The 19116-nt window shown below is 35.5% G+C and overlaps 2 protein-coding genes and 1 pseudogene across 3 annotated transcripts; 2 read left to right on the top strand and 1 right to left on the bottom strand.

Annotated features, from left to right (window-relative positions):
- The first annotated feature begins 1966 nt into the window (after nucleotides 1-1966).
- Nucleotides 1967-17541, top strand: LOC120165601 (probable methyltransferase PMT26). 2 transcript variants are annotated; one of them, XM_039175080.1, is made up of 10 exons: nucleotides 1967-2075; nucleotides 2341-3465; nucleotides 3556-3705; nucleotides 3999-4269; nucleotides 4383-4493; nucleotides 4579-4756; nucleotides 4941-5213; nucleotides 5334-5528; nucleotides 5859-6126; nucleotides 17529-17541. In XM_039175080.1, exons 2-9 carry the CDS (start codon nucleotides 2389-2391, stop codon nucleotides 6085-6087), a joined length of 2484 nt encoding a protein of 827 aa, XP_039031011.1. In that variant the 5' UTR covers nucleotides 1967-2075; nucleotides 2341-2388; the 3' UTR covers nucleotides 6088-6126; nucleotides 17529-17541. The 2 variants fall into 2 exon arrangements, with proteins under 2 accessions (XP_039031011.1, XP_039031010.1); XM_039175079.1 differs by lacking the exon at nucleotides 17529-17541 and having other exon boundaries at nucleotides 5859-6263.
- LOC120165574 (probable receptor-like protein kinase At2g42960) lies at nucleotides 9980-11811 on the top strand. The gene is made up of 4 exons (XM_039175062.1): nucleotides 9980-10060; nucleotides 10748-10827; nucleotides 10939-11047; nucleotides 11572-11811. Exons 1-4 carry the CDS (start codon nucleotides 9980-9982, stop codon nucleotides 11809-11811), a joined length of 510 nt encoding a protein of 169 aa, XP_039030993.1.
- Nucleotides 13560-16805, bottom strand: LOC120165573 (annotated as a pseudogene).
- Nucleotides 17542-19116: the final 1575 nt, after the last annotated feature.

Raw genomic sequence — 19116 nt, 5'->3', positions numbered from 1 at the left:
ACTTAAAAAATTTATACTATTTCAACATCATATCTCAATAACAATAAGGGTAAACTACATAGGTGACCACTAAACTATTGTCTATTTTCATTTTGATCATCGGTGTTTCGATTTGATCAATTAGACCAACAAACTATTTAAATGTGCCGGTTAATAAAATTGGCATATTTTACATTTGGTCCTCAGTACTTATATATTATACCAATTTGTCATAATTTAATTTAATTAAAATAAAATTTATCTCCAATTAGATGGTGACATGTGTCAGTATTTGATTAGAGATTTTTATTTAGTCTATTAATTTTTTCATCTAATAAGGTGGTGACACGTGTCATCACCTATTAAGGGGGTGTTTGGTTCAAGGATTGTGAGATTCTCATGGGTTGGGAATCACACATTCCCATGTTTGGTTGGCCGGGAATCTCATTCCCGGTAATGTTTTATTACCAATAGTAGATTTTTTGGGTATATTACTGGGAATGTCATTACCTCTCTTCTCTTAGGTATTGTAACATTACCGGCGTTTTGGACTAAAATGCCCTTAAATTTTTATTTTTTTTAAAAATATCATTCTTCTGTCATTGTATAATAAAAATTATACGAAAGTTAAATTACAAATTTATCCTTAAATTATTTTAGATTTACAAAAAAAATCTATAATTAAAATTTTATATGAAGTTCAAGGGTTAAAATTTTTTTATCCTTTCATTAAACCTTTTTTATATTTTTAATTTTGTAAAAATAATTATATAAATATTATGAATTTAATTTTTTTAAAAAAATATATAAATATTTTACAATTTGTAATATTATACAAATATATAATAAGGACAATTTGATCAAATATATATTCCAATAATCTTTTATTCCTTTAACCAAACACGGTAATCTTACATTCATGCTAAACCAACCAAACACAAAATACAACATTCACAGTAATCCTATTCCCTGGTAATCTTTTATTACCACTGATAATCTTATATTCTGTGAACCAAACGCACCCTAAAGAGAGACGTAAAGAGAACACGACAAAATGCATTTTTTTTAGTTTCAAAACTAGGATGTCCCAATTTCTAAGCCAACGTCTCAACCACCCAGCTAAGCATTAATGACATAGATAAATGACACCAATAAGATTCAAACTTAGGATTAATGACATAGATAAAACCACCATAACCATTAAATCAAATAACATACTTAGAATAAATTTTAATATGTTTAATATATTCATAAATTTTGTTATATATTACTCCATTCAATTAAATTACATACTTAAACTTTATTAATACTTATATATATAATAAATTATAATTGAATGGAGTAATATATAACAAAATTTATGAATATATTAAACATATTAAAGATGTTCTTCATGTATGTTACTTGGCTTAATGGTTATGGTGGTTATATCTACGCATTTATCCCAAGTTTTAATCCTATTGATGTCATTTTTTTTCTGTTATTAACTAAAATAAGTTATATAAAATCTGTTGGTCTTAGCTGAGCGGTTGAGACGTGGGCTAAGCAGTTGGATGTCCCGTGTTCAAAACAAGATCAGCACCTGTTTATGTTTCTTGATTGATCAAATTGAAACATGGAAGGTTAAAATGAAAATGAATAATAGTTTAGTGGTCTCCGTGTAATTTACCCATAATAGTAGTAAGTGTTATACAACTTATAGAATAATGGAATGGCAGAATTGTCATTTGTCGACCAAATACTGAAATAAATAGTTATATAGTTACAAAAATATCCCTGTATCGACAATATACTACTATCCCATTGATACGGGCTTTTCGCTTACGGCGTACACTTGGCCGTCACTTTCGCTCCTTGCTCTCCTGAGCGCGATCTCCTCTATTTTGTCTCGTACTGTGTTCTTCTTATATAAACACTTCAATTATAGGACTCTTGAATTAGATCACCATAAAAAGAACAGCCAGTTACCCCCCTTTAATTTCCAGCGACAGCTATAGACAGCTATAAGCTGGAATTCTTGGATTAATGCACTAGCAATGGAGCATTAACAATTGTTGAAGGTTTTCTCCTTCGGATCTCTTTCAGTTCTGTTTCTGGTAAATTCAATTTTCTTTGTTTGTCATAGATCTAGTTGGATTTCGCTCCTTTCTTTCGTTCATTACTTTACGAGGAATTGTTTTGACTAGATCCGGCTGTTCCGACTGTAATTTTGAAATATCTAGTTACATTCTTCGTTGTGTTGTTTCTACATACTACTGTTTATTATTAATCTTTTAGATCTTATTATGGCGTCTTTTTTTAACGAGTCATTATATTTCCGTTGAAAATATAGTTCTGATTCTTCTTTTATATGAATTTCAGGTGTGGAATTTTTGTAGTATTCGTTAGGAAAGGAAGGAAATAGTGATAATGGCATTTGGAAAATATAGTAGAGTAGATAATAATAATAGGAAGTCTTCGGGTTATTGTTCCTCTGTCACCGTTGTGGTTTTCGTGGGATTATGTTTAGTTGGGATTTGGATGTTGACTTCGTCCTCAAATGTCTCTGTCGGGGACGAGCCGGCTCTGGAAAAGAAAACTCAGCTCCAAGATAAGGTTGCTCCAGTAACCAGTGATAACAGTGACAGCAGCAACACCTCGCAGTTTGAAGAAAACCCTGGGGATTTGCCTGACGATGCCACCAAAGGGGACACCAATGTGAGTATGGCTGAAAATGATGGCAAGGGCAACTTAAATACACAAGAAAATCAGGATAATACTGAAGAGAGTAAATCAGAGGAGTCTAAGAAGGATGATGAGCAGTCAGCATCTGATGGTGGAGAAAAAAGCAGTGACAATGATGAGAACTCGGGTGGAGAAGGGGATTCACAAGAGAATTCTGATGACAAAAAGTCCGATTCTGAAGAGAGCAAGGAGAAACCTGATTCTGATGAGAATGACAAGAAATCTGAAGAGAGCAATGAGAAATTTGAATCTGATGGAAATGATGATAAATCTGATTCTGGTGATGGTGAAAACAAGCAAGATGAAAGCTCCTCCGAAACTAATGGAGATCAGGGGGATGGTCAGGTAGAAAAGGTTGATCAAAATGATAATAATGAGTTGGATAAAGGCTCCGATGAGGTAAAAGATGGTGGTCAGGAGAAAAACCAGAGCTCGAATGATGTTTTCCCATCTGTTGCTCAATCTGAGCTTTTGAATGAAACCATGACTCAAACTGGATCATTCTCTACCCAGGCATCAGAATCAACGGCTGAAAAAGAGTCACAGTTATCATCCAAGAAATACAGTTGGAAGGTGTGCAATTCCACTTCTGGGCCTGATTATATTCCATGCCTTGACAATTTGGAAGCAATCAGGCATCTCTATTCTAGGAAACATTATGAACATCGAGAGAGGCACTGTCCGGAAGAACCACCAACTTGCCTTGTCCCTCTTCCTGAAGGATATAAACGTCCAATTGAGTGGCCAAAGAGCAGAGAAAAGGTACCTTAATTTAACATGTGCTGATTCATTTTTTTACTTCGATTCTCTGCTTGATAGGATGAGCTATCTGATACTTTCGTGCTGCTGAAGATTTGGTACCATAATGTTCCCCATACCAAATTGGCACAAATTAAGGGGCATCAGAATTGGGTAAAAGTTTCTGGAAAATACCTCACATTTCCTGGTGGTGGAACCCAGTTTAAGCATGGTGCACTTCATTATATTGACTTCATAGAAGAGGTGAATGCCCTAAATCAGAGTACTGTTTTCACATTATAGTTGGCTATTATTACATTGCTAATACTTATATCTCACATGATAAGTACTTAGATGTGGTGTCTTTTGATCTGAGTTACATCTGAAAATGATATTTACCAAGCACCATACTTATTATTGTCAGCTTCATTGTTAGTTTGTTACCTTTATTGGTTGACTTTGATTAGTGGATAAGTTTCTTCATGGTCAAAATATTTTCCCCTCTCACAAATTGTTCTTCAAATATGTGCTTAAATTTTTTTTTTCTTTTTCTGCAGTCTGTGCCTGATTTAGCATGGGGAAAACAAACTCGTGTAATATTGGATGTTGGATGTGGGGTTGCTAGCTTTGGAGGTTTTCTTTTTGACAGAAATGTTGTTGCTATGTCCTTTGCACCTAAAGATGAACATGAAGCTCAAGTACAGTTTGCACTTGAAAGGGGAATTCCTGCTGTGTCTGCTGTGATGGGTACCAAGAGACTTCCCTACCCTGGCAGAGTATTTGATGTTGTTCATTGTGCACGATGTAGAGTGCCATGGCACATAGAAGGTATTTGTAATCTCCATTAGTTATAAGCCATCTGTAGTCGTACTAATAAATTGCTGGAGTTTATTTTATGAACTTTTGTTGCTTGAATATTCACTGGTCTTAATAATATGCAGGTGGTAAACTCCTGTTGGAGCTGAACCGTGTCTTGCGACCTGGTGGTTTCTTTGTGTGGTCTGCTACTCCCATTTACCAGAACAAATCTGAAGATGTTGAAATCTGGGAAGGTATGTACCATCGTACTCTTTGTATGTTGTGTGAGAAATATATTATCAGGAACAGCTGCTAAATTTATGCGTGGATTCTGTGCAGCTATGGTTGAACTAACAAAATCTATGTGCTGGGAGCTTGTAAACAAAACTAGCAAGGATGCAGTAAATGGTGTGGCTGTAGCAGCATTTAGAAAGCCTACTTCTAATGAATGCTATGAGCAAAGGACAAAACAAGAGCCTTTGCTCTGTCCTGAGTCTGATGATCCAAATGCAGCATGGTATTGTTTCTTTGATTTTGATGTAAAAGCTATATTCTGGCTAAAAACAAAATTAACACTTTGTAAGATGACAACAGAAATATCCACTGACTGGTTTTCAGTTTGCTAACTTGCATTCTTTGAGTAAGCTATCAAATATTTTTTTGGTATCTAAACAGCCATTTGATTTGATTATTGTTTGTAGGAATGTGCCACTGCAAGCTTGCATGCACAAAGCTCCTGTAGATTCAGCAGAACGTGGGTCTCATTGGCCTGAGCCATGGCCAGAAAGGTTGGAAAAATCACCATATTGGTTGAGTTCTTCCCAAGTTGGAGTTTATGGAAAAGCAGCACAAGAGGATTTTACAGCAGACAATGAACACTGGAAACGGGTGGTAACCAAGTCATACATAAATGGGATGGGAATAAGCTGGTCATCTGTCAGAAACGTCATGGACATGAATGCTGTTTATGGAGGGTATGCAAAATTATATATACACATTTTTATGAAGTAGGAAGGATTATATTGGTTTGACAGTTCTTTCTGTTTTATTGATTCATTTTCTCTTCGTTAATTCTGACTGTCATATGCTTACAGCTTTGCTGCTGCACTCAAAGATATGGATTTATGGGTCATGAATGTGGTCCCAATTGACTCACCTGATACACTTCCTATAATTTATGAAAGAGGTCTATTTGGCATGTATCATGATTGGTGTGAATCGTTTAGCACCTATCCGAGATCTTACGATCTTCTCCATGCAGACCATCTATTCTCGAAGGTTAAAAAGAGGTTTGTATCGATATATTTCTTTTCCCAGACTTCCATTCTTTACACTTTTCCTTCGCTAGGTAAATGTATAGATTTTACTACTTTTCTTGCTTATTTTTGTTGTTGAATCCTGGGATATTTCTTAGACTATGCGTGTGTGTATAGGATTGTTATTTTTTTCCTTTTGAATAATCAATTCATTAATGCTATACATTCCATCAACCTTTTGTATCATGTAAGGATTAGTATTGAATCCCTGTTTCTGGTCTAAGCATTGTCCCAAAATACATTTTCCGTAATATGATATATCCATTGTCTGCTTCGGCCTGACCTTGCGCTTATGACATGCAGGTGCAACTTAGTGGCCGTTGTTGCAGAGGTTGATAGGATACTAAGACCTGAAGGAAAGCTTATTGTTCGAGACAACGTTGAGATCGTCAACGAGCTTGAGAATATGTTGAAGTCTATGCAGTGGGAAGTGCGCATGACATACTCGAAGGACAAGGAAGGCCTGCTGTGTGTCCAGAAATCCATGTGGCGGCCTAAAGAGGTGGAAACAATCAAATATGCCATTGCTTAGGTCATATTCTACGCTCCAATGGATGATGTTTGCCGGCACGTTTAAACATCGATTAGGCTTGGCTTGTATCATGTTTAAAATAGGGACTTTTTGATGTTTTTTTTATTACTTGGTCTTGTAAACCGTGTACTGTACCTTAGACATTTAATTTAATTTTATTTGGACTCCTTTTATAAGCAACTCTTGATGGGATAATTAATCATTTTTTAATGATTTTATTAATTTTATTTAATTTTGATTGATATAATGATAAATTAATATTTATTTAACGCTTACCTTTATATCAATTTGATCTGAGCTAAAAAAAAATTCAAAGACAATAGCGACAAAGAAAATCAGGGCGACAACACAAAGAAATCGAAACGACAAGAACAGCAGCACAAAGCAGAGTCCGAGGTTAATTAAGTGGAGGAACTAAGGTTGAGAAGAGAGGAGACATGGGATGGGAAGAAGTTTTGAAGGGTCTAACCCCTTTGGAGATCTCTCGAAAGCCCTCTCCTTTTCTCTATCGACTCGGTAGATTCGACTCTCCGGAACGCTGTTTTGTTCCTTCACTCACTTGACCACAACTCAAGCGAATCATTTCGGTTTCATGCAAGGCAGATAATAACCCATCTCATTTTTAGTTAATAACCCATCTCATTTTTCTTATCCTCGATCCAATCCCAGCAATGAATTGACTCCACCGGGTTCTCCGCGAGTCGACTCAGTAAATGGGTCTACACCCACTTTCAATTTTCTCAAGCTTATTGCAATCAAAGCCTCCGCACAAAGAAAGGTATGAAATCTATTCAAGTTTTTGATAAAATTATTGCAATTGATTTTCCCCATTGCATTTACCGTTGAAATAAATATTTGAGGAGCTTTCGAGTTTTTTCACTTCAATTAAGCTTAAGAAATTCCGAAATTTGTGTTTAATCATAGTATTGATTACTTGATTAAGGATTTCTATTACCTCAATTTTTTGTTCTAGTTGGTACAGTCAAATGGAGTCTAATTTAGACATGATTATTTTTGTAAACATTTGCAAATTTGGACCAATCAGTCAAGTAGATTAGAAGATTGGAGTGGAACCAACTTTTAGTAAGAGTCTACTAGTTTTGCATCTTGTTAAATGAACTAGGTATTGCCGAACTTCCTGAGAAGCCGAAGAAGAGTTCTACTTTGCTCATGTACAACGGCATATGAAAGGTGAAGAAGCAGCCATCCATGTCAATTGTGTAGAGCTTATCATAGGTCGAACTGAGACCATTAAGCTACTGATATTGCTTGTGGTTGATTGTGGAGTTTGTTTATCATAGGCAGAACTGAGACAACTCGTGCATGGAGAAGGGGGGAGTTAACGGGTTAAATGTCACCTTAGCAAAAACTAATGGGAGGTAAAGACAGAGACCAAAATAAAAACGAACTAAAAGTTCGATAAATGTATTGTATTTTCAAAAGTTGGGTGACCAAAGTACAAGCGTCTTAAAAGTTTGGGGATTATTTATATATTTTATCCTTAAATTATTGAAATTAAAGGAACTCGACACATTGAGATGACGAGTCAATTTTAAAAATATTTTTTAAATTGTAAAAATAATTTTAATTTTAAAACTGAAAAAAATGCAACTTGTCCTCTCGAGGTGACGAGTTGCATCGGATTAAAATGAAAAAAAATTAATTAGAAAAGTAAATTAATAATTTTATTAAAAAAAACAATGTTTACCAACTATTATGTATATAATAAAATTTATTTGTATTTTTTAATTTCTTAACGATGTCGATGAGTGGTCGAATAATAATGGTGTGGGGCTCGTCGAGTACGTTGGGGTCGTCGTCGTCTTCATTTGGGTTTGGTTGTTCAAAAGGAGATGTACTTAACATACTCTAAGATCCAACTTCGAAATACGATGATGAGCTTATGGTATTTGACGCCATCATCATCATTACTGAATTGAGGTGGCTACCTTGTTGACTATATATGATATGATCCCATTCACCTTCACCCGCATGTTCTGTAGAAGATGTTTGAGTGTGTTGCATTGCATCCCATAAAGGTTCAACCCAAGTCGGCTAAGTCTCGGTTGAAGTGTAATATGCAGTATAAAAATTAAAACTAGTATGAGATGCATAATAGTAATCTTCAGATGCAGATGTTGTAGCTGAAGAAGAAGATAACGATGATGTCTTTGACCTGACAAATCTGGTCTTGTGTTGTTTCCATTCTCCCCTTTGTTCCGCTGTCGTCAGATATGGTTTCCCATTTGTTTTGTAATTTTGGAAATGGGGAGAATGGTCTTGTGTTGTCACCTTTCTTGAACTAGCTCTCGGATTCTCCATAGTTACTTCTTCCCGAGTAATCTTAGCCTCCAAGTCAGTACCTGATCTCTAGAATATTAAACCGATAATTGTTACCCGTACCACCACCCGACGTGTCTGGTTGATATTGCAGCGTCTTGCCTTTTGGTCTACGTTTTCGGTTAGCTGCCATCATCCATGGTCCATATAAAACCTTTCTATGCTCCGTCGAACCGTTATTATTTCCTTAGGTTTAAGGGTATCAATAACGGAAATAGTCGATTCCTTCATAGGCACTTCGTCTTGCTCCTGATTATATATGATATGATCCCATTAACCTTCACCCGCATGTTCTGTAGAAGATGTTTGAGTGTGTTGCATTGCATCCCATAAAGGTTCAACCCAAGTCGGCTAAGTCTCGGTTGAAGTGTAATATGCAGTATAAAAATTAAAACTAGTATGAGATGCATAATAGTAATCTTCAGATGCATATGTTTTAGCTGAAGAAGAAGATAACAACGATGTCTTTGACTTGACAAATCTGGTCTTGTGTTGTTTCCATTCTCCCCTCTGTTCCGCTGTCGTCAGATATTGTTTCCCATTTGCTTTGTAATTTTGGAAATGGGGAGAATGGTCTTGTGTTGTCACCTTTCTTGAACTAGCTCTCGGATTCTCCATAGTTACTTCTTCCCGAGTAACCTTAGCCTCTAAGTCAGTACCTGATCTCTAGAATATTAAACCGATAATTGTTACCCCTACCACCACCTGACGTGTCTGGTTGATATTGCAGCGTCTTGCCTTTTGGTCTACGTTTTCGGTTAGCTGCCATCATCCATGGTCCATATAAAACCTTTCTATGCTCCGTCGAACCGTTATTATTTCCTTAGGTTTAGGGGTATCAATAACGGAAATAGTCGATTCCTTCATAGGCACTTCGTCTTGCTCCTGATTATATGAACCCTGCACATGTCCGAAAGCTCTGCAATTGAAACAAATATTTCGGAGCCCTTCGTAGTCCAACTTTTGGACAAAGCCATCAATGCCAATACGTGGAAGTAGCGACTTCTTCAAGTCAACCAGTATCGCTAAACGCGTAAACCTACACCGCTCACCCATCGTTGTATTATAGTCTATCTTAATAACAGTACCAAGTTCAGCCATAAGGAGACGAAATAAGGACTTAGAATAGTACCTACGGTAAACCAAGAAGACGAACCAAAACTATGACGTGGGATGGATGATAATCCGTCGTAGAGAAGGAACGACTCCAGGGTTGGATAGTAAGATAACTATCAAACACCATCCAAGGACCCTCCGTTAGAATTTTCATGTAATCATCTCCCCTCGCAAATCAAACCAAGTTGTAACCAACTAACCATTATCCATATCCGCCAATTCAAGCTACGTTTAAGGCTTCCATAAAGAATGAATACGCTACCTCGGCCTCACCTCCGTGTCCTATAACTGTAGCCGCGTAAGACCTGGTTGGTACATTGGTGGCTCCGCAAGAGGAACCTCCGTCAAAGGTGGAGTTCTATCTTCATCCATAACATGCACCTTCTCCAAACTGATACCGACTTCTTTTTTCGATGTGAAACCTGGATGGCCGTCCATGACGGGCGGTGGAGGTGATCCCTCAAAAGGAGGAGGGACAACCGAGTCGTCGGTTGGGACCGCCGGCTGTATAGGAGATGTCATGCAACACTAGCAAATCCTAACATGCACGTGAGGAAAACCAAAAAACCTGGAGCAAACCCTTGATATTTATACTTTTAAAATGTCTACGACTGACCAAATTATACATCTTTGTTTTCGGATATTATTTTTAATTCATGAATTTTAAGTTTACTGAAAGTATCTTGTTTCTCTTTAAAATTTATAAAAAGAAATAAATATGATTTTAAAAGAAACATGTAATTAAATGATCCGGTGAGTATATTTGATAGTTCAAAGAGGCACAAGAATATTTTCTTTTCCCCACAAACAGTTATTTGTGTACGTAGTGGGCAATGAATAAACGAAAGCCACGCTTTGTGCACTGTGTTTGAGTGTAAAGGCATCATATCATGAATTATTAATTTTAATATTCGATTATGAAAGAAATAAACTAAATTAAGCGAAAAGAAATATAAAAGCACACTAGATAGGGGGATAAGCAATCAAAAGCTAATCCTATACCGTTAACAAAAGGGTAGTTATGCTTTACAGTAGTCTTAATATACGGTTAAAAAAATGTCATACCGAAAATATATATTTTTTTAACATTTCTAGTAAAACGTTACCTAAACCATTATTTTTTCTACCGAAAATATTAACATTTGATGCTACCTAAAATGTTTTAACATTTCCGGGCTTATTACTATCTGTTCTACTTCTTCAGCTGTCAGATTTTGGACTTGCTAGTCGGGTCTCAAGTTCTGCATCTCAAACGACTAGCATGGATGTTGCAGGAACCTTTGGGTATGTAATCTACTCTGAGTTTTTCCTGTATATTAGTCACTTTAGATATGGTCGGAATACTTGTCTGTGACAGTTACTTGGCTCCTGAATACCTCATGCGCGGAAAATTAGTGATAAAATTGATGTCTACGCATTTGGCATCGTCCTCCTAGAGCTCCTCTCTGGTAAAAACCCCATCGACGATAACCGTCCAAAAGGTCAGGAGAGCCTTGTTATGTGGGTGACTTCATCATACCTAAAAGCCTTTGTTTATCTGCCTTATTTATTTGAACATGGTATCAGGAGAATGGCTCTGCACATCTTCATGAAACGAGATAATTGTAACAAAATTTAGAGCCGATAAACAATGTTTTATAGTTCAGAAAAACAAGTTCATCTAAGTAGATCGTGCGTGAAATTCATTTTGTTTATCCCTTATTCATAGTGTCAAAAGTTGCAATGCACTGCTTCAATCCAGTTATTTTCTGAGTTATTAACATTTGGTAATGCTCTGTTGTTAACATCCAGGCAAAGCCAATTTTAAAGGACAACAATTTCTCTTAGTTGCTAGATCCACAGCTCGGTGGTAGCCACGAATTTCATCAGATAGAAGGAATGGTTTTAGCTGCTACCCTGTGCATTCGATGTGCACCACTAACGCTGCCTCAAATTAGCCTTGTAAGCTCACTCTCAATTGACCTTTTTTCCCCTTTCGCTCACTTTGGTTATGTTTATACTGATCTCAGCATCTTTTTTCGACCACAGATCCTGAAGCTCGTACAAGGTGACCAGGAAGTAACAAATTGGGCTCAGAAACAAGCTAGGGAATCAGAAGAAGTTGATATTGTTGACGACGATTTTTATCCTAGTAACATGGAATCCCATATCAACCTTGCATTACTAGACTTGGAAGACGATTCGCTTTCTGCAAGCAGCAACGAACGAAGTTTCCAAATAGAGGTTTACTTGCAAAAAAGATGGAGCTACTCATTGAGCTTCGCCTAGCCATCTCGATGGAGGTGTGTGTTTATCGTTTATGTGATATTTTTTCTTTTCTGCTAGTGATTAGATCAGGTCTTGGAAGAGAGGTTGTTTAATTTAGCTTCCCCACCTTGACATAGGTTGCATTGTAGCCCATAAGATTCCCAATTTTATGTATGGGTTAGTTTTCTGGGAAATTCCTAGAGAGGAACAAATGTATACTCAAAACATACACATGATTGATTGTAAATAAATCATCCTTCAAGATTGTAGTGTTTGCTGTTAACCTTCACTTTGTTCCTTGTTTATTTTTGTTTAGTCTTCAAAAGGAAATGTGGAACTGTGAATTAAAAGTAGCAATTATATCACCATTTCCATTTTCCTCTGTTGACTGTATTAAATATAGACATAATTTCAAATTTTATTTTAATATTTAACTAAACAACCATTTGAGTTTTTATCTTTACATAAATTTAGCCTTTTAATATTTTAAAATAATTTTGATTAAATAAAAGTTATTAATTGACTAAAAATCAGAGGTTATTGCTAACATGGCACGTTATATGTATACAAAATATTGACATGATATTATCATGTATATAAGTGATAATGTGATACATACCATGTGTTTGAAACAATGATATGACACACAATACCAAATGGGTTTTAATAGGTGCGAGGCATAGCCGGGCAATGAAGGTAGCTCCAGCCTGGGTTGGGCGAAGCGGTTTATGGGAGGCGGTCGGAGGCACACGCCTACGAGTTTTAGGTGCCGGGCATAGAAGCTTTGCGCTTTTCAGATTTCTTTTAAGAAAATAAGAGAAAATCAGATTAGATAGAAGATTTTAAGTTGATAATAAAATTAATTTATATCATTTATAAATAAATAAAATAATAGTTTTAAATATTAAAATAATTGTTATTCTCTCTAAGAATTCAAGTTTGTGTAGTTATGTTTGCCGTACAAAGTATTGGTGTGTTGTCAAAGTATTGATTTTTGATTTATATCATATAGAACAAACGGTGCGCCTCGCATACGAAAGGCGTGCCCCTACGCCAAGGCTCAAGGGTTTTTTTGCATCTTGGTGCACTTTGCTTTCTCAAAAACCAAGAATACTAATAAAAATATTTTATTTTTTAGTTGTTAAGTTAATATTATTTTATTTTTGTTAAGTTATATTCATCTAATGAGACGATGACACATCGAAAAAAGATGAAAAATTAAAAAAAATGCTGGGACATTGTTTTTTTTCTTGGGTTAGGGTTTATGAATAGTTATAGTTTGAGTTTTTTGTTATTTAATTGATTCTTTCCGACGAGAGAATAATCCATAGTCATCGCATCAATGCTGATTTACGAGTAAGTTGAAGCTTGATTGGTAGTTTATAAAATGGGGAAAATGTGGTTAAACAAATGATTTGTGAGTGAGATGATGGTTTATAAGTTGAGAAAGAATGTGGTTAGACAAATGATTTGTAGTTCAATCCTTTTGATTTGGACTGAAAATTACTTATTAAGAAGTGAGAGAGATAAAGATAGAGATCGAAAACATTTTTTATTGTTTAGTGATTAGATTGAATAAAAAAAATTATAAATTTAAGTCTGAATTAATACTAGATAAATGATCTATTATAGACCATATGAATTATTCGTTATGAAGTTTCACATATGATTTTAAGGTAATTGCAGAGGGTATAACCATTTCTGTTTCAATTTGGAATTAAAGTTGCTGCTGTCTCTCTCTTTTCGTGACTTAATGTTGTCTACATATTTTACAGTAGCCACGATCATGAATAAAGTGGAGGGAATTCCAGAACCTGTGCCTTAAATTCTCTCCATTCTTCCATCCATCGACTAAAGCTTGAATTCCTGAGCATCACATCTTCAGACACCTCTTTGTTATCAATTAACTGCCTCGCATATTTCTCGAACATATCGATCTTGTTCCATAACAGGTTTATCTTGGTCACATCTCTCTCACTAGTCACATTATCCAGCCATTCCCATGCCTCTTCCACCCTTGCCCAAAAGCACGAATCTTGTGTCAAGCTGGCAAGTTTACTCCTCTTGTGTTCTTCATTTTTAACGCTTCTGTCGCTCCACCATTTCTCGAATATTTCGTACCTCCTCTCCCTTCCATTCTCGATGTAATGCCCGAGTTGGCGGTGCATCCCGGTCCGGTAATAGTCAGCGATGTCGAGCGGTTCCACGAGGAGCTTGTAGGACAGCGAAGCGAATACCCATTTATCCCTTCTGTCGAAATTGTGTGGCAGCTCGTTGTTTTCCAGCATGTGGATTACGCTGTTCCAGAACAAAGCAAGCTTGTGGCGGTTCATGTTGACCCTGGCTTCTCTTCTTGAGCCTGCCTTGCGCTTGAAGGAATCGTAGTAACCCATTTGATCACCGGCTCCGTCGCAGAAGGCTTTGTACCACTCGATTTCAGCTCTGAAAGGCGCTATCTTGGACAATCTTATTGCTAGGTTGGCGGCAGTAAGATTTGGGTTGTGATCGTTTTTACATATTTGTAGGCACTCCTTGGCCATAATCTCAACATTTTCCCTTAGGTTCCAGTCTTGAACTTGAAGTGGTCCCTGTACGTTCATAGTAAAAATGATTAGGAATTAAATTATAATGTGTTAAAGGTTTGCAATTTACATTACCTTGTCAGTTAAATCTGAAGATTGCAATGCCAATGCCACACCAGCTTCAAAGCTAGAATCAGGTAGGCCATCACCATTTTCATGAAAGCTTTTGGCATTCAAGAACTGCTTAGAAATTTTCCCTACATAATCTCCATACTTGAGATGATCCTCAATGCAACAACTTGGTGAACCCATTGCCATCATCAGATACATCATTTGAATAACAGATGCTGCATTTTCAACACAAACGGCACCCTCTTGGCTGCAAAACACATAGCTCCCGAAAGGCCAAAACAGGGTCTCAGTTGACACATCTTTTGTATGCACCAACATTTCCATGTCCTTCAAAACACATTGAAAAATATTGCTGTTTGGATCCTGGGCAGCAGGGCTTGTAGTACGGGTACGTGGCTCGTGATTACGGCGAAGAGGACCCTCGGCACGATGTCGTGCTTGGAGACGACATGGCAGAAGTTTCCGCTCCATCTTTGGCGGAGTATTGATCGATGGAGGGCTTCATTGCCGAGCATCGGAGAGCCGAATGTGATGCATAGCACCGGCATTGGAGATGACATGGTGGAGTGGAGATGGCAGAGCAGCCACAGTGCAGACAGAGAGGCTGCTGTCCCGCCTATGGAGTGGCCTGTCATCACTATTGACTTCACTTTCCCTACTAACACCGAAATCTGCATCACCATATCAATTTAATTTGGTTGATTCAATGCAACTTAAATCCAATAAGTTTTAAGAAAACAAGTAAATGGTAAGACCACAATGTCATTTTGTTTTCATAATTAAATTTAATTTTTACAACGTTAGAATCCCTTTTGTAAAAAAAATTATCGTCAATTATTAAATAATTTTTATATTTAAGTCTCATAATATACAAAGGTGAATAAATAAAGAATTAGACAATAATAACTAGATTAATACATACTGAGTGGTTGAAAAAGCATGTCTACAAATTGTGTTTAGAAAATAACATAAAACAAATTATATAGATATTTTTCCCAAAAGTTAATAGGTATTTATATAATTATTTTTTTGAACAAAAATAATTACCTTTAGCTTTAAGCCGACTAAAAATCCGTTGAACGGCTATAAAATGAGAAATAATTAGTTTTAAACTTATTCTCCAAATTTTTATTAAAAGAATTATCGATTCAGATATTTAAATTTTGATAAAATTATAAAATTTATTTTTTGCAATATTTAATATTTAATTTGTTTTCAAAACTACCATTACTTCAATTAAATGCGCAAAGTAGTTTGCATGTGGAAGATTCTCCAAAACATTTGCCTAAATTTGGTGACTAATGCCACTACAATCCAACTTCATTTGTTTGCTTATGTGCAGTTTATCAAGTTGATGTCACTTCTTGTCTTTGCACAAATGAATCAATCCTTGCTCTTTTACTTTTCACATAATTAATTATAATAAAGAAAAAGCTTTGATTAGTGGTTTTATTTATCTTTTGTTGACAATAATGTTGTATCCCTACTATTCAATCCGTCTCTTATTAAACTTTTAAAAGTCTAAATTTTAAATTTTAATTACGATTATTTAAAAAAAATATTTAAAAAAAATATTTTTATCAATAATAACTTTTCAATTATAATAAGTTAAAATTACATCTAGAATTATTCAAATTATAATGGTTTGTTAGGATGCTATGGAGATCAAATTATAAAATTTAAAGAAAAGGAGTTAAAAATTATAAATTTTCTATTTAATCAAAAGACTATTTAAGAGAATTTAAATTAAGTTGTTATTTTCCAGAAGGATCCAACATTTAATCGAAGAGATGGATGACAATTATTCATTCATTCAATCAATCATGCAAGAGTTGATTGAGGGTTCATTGCTATGATCATCCGGAGTCTACTTTGGGAAGTTCAAGCTTATCCAGATTTTAGTGAACAAGCTCTGCGATTTCCATAGAATCCAGCATTATTAATTATTAAATGTAGCAGCTTAGCCAAACACTTTTTTTCTTTTCAAATTTGGAAATTATGATCAAAATGAACTAAATCTTCAACTTCAACCATAAATTAAGAAAGCTGCAAGAGCAAAGTAAAAGATAAAAAGCTAACCTGGATTCGCAATCCTGAGTAGAACGAGAGGAAAAGCTTTAACATCCCGTGATACACCTTGATGGGCTCCTTCGCTTGATTATGCCGATAGAGGGGAGCGAAAAGGCCACCGTCGGCGGCGTCCAACGGCAGCAGATTTCTACAGCTCGGTTCTAAACCGGAATCTATCTGCCTGCCGGAGAACGCAACGTAGGCGACGGTTCCGATCTGTTGGACGAGGTAAGAGTTGGGGAACCTGGTGTTGGCGATACTGCAAACCTTCCATGCCTCTTCCAACAATGGCGTGTGTAAACACCATTTTTTTCAATATTATTTTATTTGTAAAAAAATTAATATTATAATGTTTCAAATGGGGTTATTAATACCCCCAACCACCCTTGTAGAATCAGGGAACATTTCACCGAAAATATGGAATGAAAGACAGTTTGCTTTGACTCTTTTTTCTCTCCAATATTGCTTTTCCTTTTCCTTTCTTTTTTGGCTTTCTCACTTGGTTTTTGCTTCGGTTTCAGGGGTTCACAGGCAGAGGGAGTGGCCACCGTTGAGCGGTGGCCGGCATGCGATAGAGATCCTCTCACGGCTAGGAAACTTCGGTTGTTGGTGGCCGGCGTTGGGGGTCGGTTTTACGTCCCTCGGCGTTGTAGAGAAAGAATGGGAGAGGAGGATAACGGGAGAGGTTCTTGGCCGTTTAAGCCGTCTTTCGGGCTTCCATTGGTCGTGGTAAAGGTCGCCGTGGTTGTAGGTCGGTCATCGTCCTGGTGGCCGGCGAGTGGGGGCCGGCGTGCGGCGGCCGAAGGGAAGCGTTGAAGCTTTGGAAAGCTTCTGCCTGGTTCACGTAAATGGAGGAGGAAAATATTATGTTTGTATGGAAAATGGTTAAATCACGTATCAGGTCCCCTATTTCTAGGGGTTTTCTGTTTTGTTCATTTATTTCAGGGTCAAATCGCATTCCAGGTCCTCCCTATTTCAGCGTATCTTGCATTTTGGTCACTATCAGGGTAAAAGCATCCTTAAGCCCTCATATTTTAGCTTCTATTGCACTCTGGTAATTTATTTTGTTATTTATTTTGAATATGCATATTGATTTTATTAACTTTCGAATTTAGTCACTGTTTTTTATGTTTATTCATTTTAGTCACTGTTTGGATTTTGTTTTTATTATATTATGATTTGGATGTGATATTTGTAATTTATTTATTTTAGTCACTTTTTTTATTTCTCATTTGGCATATAATTTGTAATATTCTAATTTAGTCCCGAGTGGTGGTGTAATGTATTATACATTATATTTGGCATGTAAAATTTGTAGTATGTATTTTAAGTGATGCATATGTTGTATATTTTATTATTTATAATTTAGGTGAATGTACAATTTTATTTTTTAAACTTAAGTACTTTATTCTCTTTATTTACATTTGTATTGTTCATTTTAGTATTTATTATTTAACCTTTATTATTTAGAACTTTAATTTTTGTAATATTCATTTTAGTAATTATATTTTGTTTGCTTATTTAACGTAATATTTATGCTTTAAAGTATGCACTTGTTAATTTAGTTCAATTTTATTTCCATCATTGAATAGCATTTAATTTTTATCTTTACTTTAATTTTCATTTATTTGTTCCTAATTAGTATTTTTAATTTATAACTTTTGCCATGAAAATTTGTTTGTGCATATAGATCTAGATATTTGGAATATGTATGAAAGCTTCATAAGCATAACTTAATCGATTTCATAATTGGTTTAAGGGTAATATTTATTTATTTTAAAATATTAAGGAGGGACAGTCTTAAAATAACTAGATGTCCTTTTCCGATATTGTAAAATAAATAAATATCCCACTAGAAAGACCTAAAAAATTGATTGCGTAAAAATTAATTAAGTTTGAAGGGAAAAGGAAATATTCACTTATTTAAACTTCTCGAAACAATTCGTCTAATTTTATTAGAGATTAAGTTTCGATATTTTAAATAATTGAACATCTCTTATCTTTTATAATGATATAATTAGGATAAATTGGCTTATTTTCTTTCTTTGATAGAATAAAAATTATTTTAATCTTGAATTCTGGGGAGAAATTATTATATACTTTTTATTTCAGTTGGAAAGAGAAATATTCGTCTTAAAGTATTTTAGGGATTATTTTCTCTTCAATTGGAAATATTAGAATATTTTATATTTCTCCTTAGAATTTTTCATTAAATAAAAATTATATGGTTGAATCTGGAATAATAGGATCGTAACTTAAATTTGTATTCGAATTCTTAGATTTCCACTAGTAGAGATAATTTATAATTGATAGGGTACCAATTTTGGGCGTTGTGGGGGTGCTTATCCTTCCCCACACGTAATCGATCCCCGAATTTTTTTTATTTCAAAAAATAATGAATCTCTGGTTACACGTAGATTGGTGAATCTTTTAAAATGATGTTTTTCTTAAAAACTACTTTTAAAAGAAAATTTCTAGGTATTCGACCTACCTAACCCAAAAGGTCGACGGCGACTCTAAAACATTTCAAAACCTTTTCAAAGAAAACCCCAAGTCGTACTAAGTTTTCCCCCGCCCGGGCGGAAAACGGTGTCGACAGCTT

The sequence above is a fragment of the Hibiscus syriacus genome, unplaced genomic scaffold (genome assembly GCF_006381635.1).
Source record: "Hibiscus syriacus cultivar Baekdansim isolate YM2019G1 unplaced genomic scaffold, ASM638163v2 tig00111584_pilon, whole genome shotgun sequence".
Taxonomy (NCBI): domain Eukaryota; kingdom Viridiplantae; phylum Streptophyta; class Magnoliopsida; order Malvales; family Malvaceae; genus Hibiscus; species Hibiscus syriacus.
The sequence above is the reverse complement of the archived record's forward strand: the minus strand, read 5'-3'. Positions and strand labels throughout refer to the sequence as shown.

What these genes read in the sequence shown, in the direction of transcription:
- LOC120165574 (XM_039175062.1), top strand. Translation starts at nt 9,980, where the DNA reads ATGACGGGCGGTGGAGGTGATCCCTCAAAAGGAGGAGGGACAACCGAG. An exon ending in GATGTTGCAGGAACCTTTGG is followed by an intron (nt 10,828 to 10,938) that starts GTATGTAATCTA and finishes GCGGAAAATTAG; the next exon opens with TGATAAAATTGATGTCTACG. An exon ending in AGGAGAGCCTTGTTATGTGG is followed by an intron (nt 11,048 to 11,571) that starts GTGACTTCATCA and finishes TTTCGACCACAG; the next exon opens with ATCCTGAAGCTCGTACAAGG.
- LOC120165601 (XM_039175080.1), top strand. Translation starts at nt 2,389, where the DNA reads ATGGCATTTGGAAAATATAGTAGAGTAGATAATAATAATAGGAAGTCT. An exon ending in GGCCAAAGAGCAGAGAAAAG is followed by an intron (nt 3,466 to 3,555) that starts GTACCTTAATTT and finishes GTGCTGCTGAAG; the next exon opens with ATTTGGTACCATAATGTTCC. An exon ending in AGATGTTGAAATCTGGGAAG is followed by an intron (nt 4,494 to 4,578) that starts GTATGTACCATC and finishes GATTCTGTGCAG; the next exon opens with CTATGGTTGAACTAACAAAA.